We start from the raw sequence: 3,507 nt of genomic DNA, 5'->3' as shown, positions 1-3,507 counted from the left end.
TTTCGCTCCTGTTGCCCAGGCTGGAGTGCAATGGCGCAATCTTGGCTCACTGCAACCTCCGCCCCCCAGGTTCAAGCGATTCTCCTGCCTCAGCCTCCCGAGTAGCTGGGATTACAGGTATGTGCCACCACGTCCGGCTAATTTTTATATTTTTTAGTAGAGACAGGGATTTCATCATATTGGTCAGGCTGGTCTCGAATTCCTAACCTCAGGTGATCAGCCTGCCGGCCTCCCAAAGCGCTGGGATTACAGGGGTGAGCCACCGCACCTGGCTCTGTATTTATTTTTTATGTCTCCTTTCATCTGAGATCATTCTTAGCTTTTTCTTTATCTTTTATGACAATGACATCTGTAAAGTGTCAGACCAATCATTTTCTCTCACTTTGGTCTCTATTTCCTCAAGATTAGGTGTGAGCGAACATTCTTTGGGAAGGACTACAGAAGATAATGTTGTGTCTTTCTCAATGCCAGTGCATCACATCAGGAGGCACATGAGGCCAGTTTGTCCTATTTTTTTTTTTTTTTTAAGACTGAGTCTCACTTTGTTGCCCAGGCTGGAGTGCAGTGGTATGATCTCAGTTCACTGCAACCTCCCTGCTTCCTGGATTCAAGTGATTCTCCTGTCTTAGCCTCCCACGTAGTAGGTACCACCATGCCCAGCTAATTTTTTGTACTTTTTTTTTTTTTTAAATGGAGTCTCGCCTGTTACCAGGCCTCAGGTGATCTGCCCACCTCTGCTTCCCAAAGTGTTGGGATATCAAGTGTGAGCCACCAAACCTGGCCATTAAGCTTTGATTCTTTGATTAAGGTGATGTTCACCAGATCAGTCTAGCTTTTGATAATTTTTTTTGTTTGTTTTTTTTGAGTAGGGGTCTTGCCCAGGCTGGAGTGTAGTGGTGTGATCTTGGCTCACTGCAACCTCCACTTTCTGGGTTCAAGAGATTCTCCTGCCGCAGCTTCCTGAGTAGCTGGGATTACAAGTGTGCACCACCACGACTGGCTAATTTTTGTATTTTTAGTAGAGACAGGGTTTCACCACGTTAGTCAGGCTGGTCTGGAACTCCTGACCTAGTGATCCACCCACCTTGGCCTCCCAAAGTGCTGGGATTACAGGCGTGAGCCACCGCGCTCCTTGGCCGCTTTTGATAATTTAAAAACCTGACTTTCCAAGCAGTCAGAGCAGCTGTAGCACATCTGACCTGCCTTCACTTTCTATGTTCTCTGGGAGCACCAGGAATTGAAGAATGGCAGGAAGTGTGAAGAGAGTGATGTGGCTCTCGCTGGGTGCGGTGGCTAACACCTGTAATCCCTGCACTTTGGGAGGCCGAGGCTGAGGGATCACTTGAGGTCAGGAGTTTGAGACCAGCCTGGCCAACATGGTGAAACTCCGTCTCTACTGAAAATACAAAAATTAGCTGGGCTTGGTGGCATACACCTGTAATCCCAGCTATTAGGGAAGCTGAGGCAGGAGGATCACTTGAATCCAGGAGGCTGCGGTTGCAGTGAGCTGAGATGAGGCTGCAGTGCGCTGACATCGTTCCACTGCACTCCGGCCTGGGCGACAGTGAGACTTCGTCTCAAAATAATAATAATAATAATAATTTATTATTAAGAGAGTAGCGTAGCTTGGTGGCGGTGTCACTCCTGAGGCCCCTCGGAACAACTCTACAGTTATGCTTTGTCCGGTGCTGCGGAGCCTAGAATGGGGATTATCCCCCGCCATGCATTGTACCTGAATCCCTGTAGGCGCGCCTGTGGGTGTGCACAAAAGTGGGCGTGTGCGCGGTGCCTCTTTTTGCTTGTAGCGGCGCGTCCGCAGGCACGTTCCGTCCTATGCTAGCCTTCAGGTTTTGACGCGTCCGTCACTTTTTCTTCTAAAGCACATTCCACGTTGGGCACTCTGGGTTTGGCTAAATCGTGCACGCGTCTAAAGCGTTTCTGCAGGAAGCTGGGTCAGAGCTCTCAAGTGCTCCCCCCGTTCTGGGCAGGCTTGGTACGGTCTACGGCGTCCCCTTCCTTTCCCCCCCCTCCCCGCCCCGTGGTAGTTGCACCCATTCCGTCCGGAAGTGCTCGCTGCATGCCCGTCAGGCTTCGCGACCGGACATGGAGCGTCCCCGCAGTCCCCAGCGCTCGGCCCCGACCTCTGCCTCGGTTACCCTGGCGCAGCTCCTGCAGCTGGTTCAGCAGGGCCAGGGGATCCCGGGCCTAGAGAGACGCCACATCGCGGCGATCCACGGCGAACCCACAGCATCCCGGCTCCCGCGGAGGCCCAAGCCCTGGGAGGCCGCGGATTTGGCTGAGTCCCCTCCTCCGACCCTCAAGATAGGAACGGCCCCGGCCCCGGCCCCGGCCCCGGCGGACCCTGGCTTGGCTGAGGCAACGACTGCACCTTCTTCATGGCAGACAGTGGGGTCCTGAGGTTCGAGGTCCTTTCCAGCGGAGATCTGGAGGGCGTGGCTCCAGTACCCTGAATGCCAGTCAGTTACTCATCTTTTGTTTTCGCCCTGACCTGTCTCAGCTGGACTTGTTCCTGCAACCACCATCGGGGTTTTGTATTTGCATTTCTGGGACATGATACGCAGTTAAGAAAAATTCTGTTTCAGCCCGTATGTGTAATAAAAGGTTTGATGATGTAACTTGGGCCCAGGATGACTTTGAAGATACATTAAATAAAGGAAAGCCCAAAACATTTAAATAAGCCAACCAAGACTAAAATCTTGGCTCTTGGAATCAGCTGGATCAGGTAAGGGGCTAGAAAATTAGAACTTTGGAAAGGGTCCACAGCTACCCTGAAATTAGTCCTTTTATGTTAAATACGCCACCTGGCTCAGTCCACTTACTTTCTCAACACTAGATTTTACTTTCTCTACAAAAGCTAGTGTACCTGGTGCGTGCTGACATGAACATACCCTAACCCACAGATTACGTAACAGGTCTAGCTTTTCTCAAAAATAAGGATTGTCAAAACTTGTTCAAAGAGTTAGTTATGTCATGGTACATATATACAAGTGCACAAATTTTATAACTTATTTGTATACAATTATAAGTTACAAACTTGTTTTATTATGCTTTTTATTAAAAAAACCACAGAACTTATTTTTAGTCAACTTACTCCCTTTTATTTGTTTTTGAGATGGAGTCTCTGTCACCAGACTGGAGTGCAGTGGTGCAATCCTGGCTCACTGCAACCTTGCCTCCTGGGTTCAAGCGATTCCCCTGCCTCAGTCTCCGAAGTAGCTGGGATTACAGGCACATGCCACCATGCCCAGCTAATTTTTGTATTTTTAGTAGAGATGGGGTTTCACCATGTTGGTCAGGCTGGTCTCGAACTCCTGACCTGTGATCCGCCCACCTCAGTCTCCCAGGTGTGAGCCACCACGCCAGGCTCTCCCTTTTATTTATTTACCAGGAGTTTGCGCTGACAGAATAAATTACAAACTATTGTTTTGCTTAAACCTTTTTTTTTTTCTTTTTTTTTTTTTTGAGACGGAGTTTCACTCTTGTTAC

At 49.3% G+C, this 3,507-nt stretch overlaps 1 protein-coding gene across 1 annotated transcript; it reads left to right on the top strand.

The window, feature by feature from the left end:
- Window positions 1–2,062: 2,062 nt before the first annotated feature.
- Window positions 2,063–2,703, top strand: CUNH6orf226 (chromosome unknown C6orf226 homolog). The gene has a single exon (XM_017547304.2). The coding sequence runs from the start codon at window positions 2,104–2,106 to the stop codon at window positions 2,416–2,418; it is 315 nt and encodes a 104-aa protein (XP_017402793.1). The 5' UTR covers window positions 2,063–2,103; the 3' UTR covers window positions 2,419–2,703.
- Window positions 2,704–3,507: the final 804 nt, after the last annotated feature.

The sequence above is a fragment of the Cebus imitator genome, unplaced genomic scaffold (assembly GCF_001604975.1).
Source record: "Cebus imitator isolate Cc_AM_T3 unplaced genomic scaffold, Cebus_imitator-1.0 Scaffold197, whole genome shotgun sequence".
Taxonomy (NCBI): domain Eukaryota; kingdom Metazoa; phylum Chordata; class Mammalia; order Primates; family Cebidae; genus Cebus; species Cebus imitator.
Note: the sequence above shows the minus strand (reverse complement) of the source record. Positions and strands in the feature narration are given on the sequence as shown.

Coding starts and splice junctions, on each gene's coding strand:
- CUNH6orf226 (XM_017547304.2), top strand. CDS start 2,104: ATGGAGCGTCCCCGCAGTCCCCAGCGCTCGGCCCCGACCTCTGCCTCG.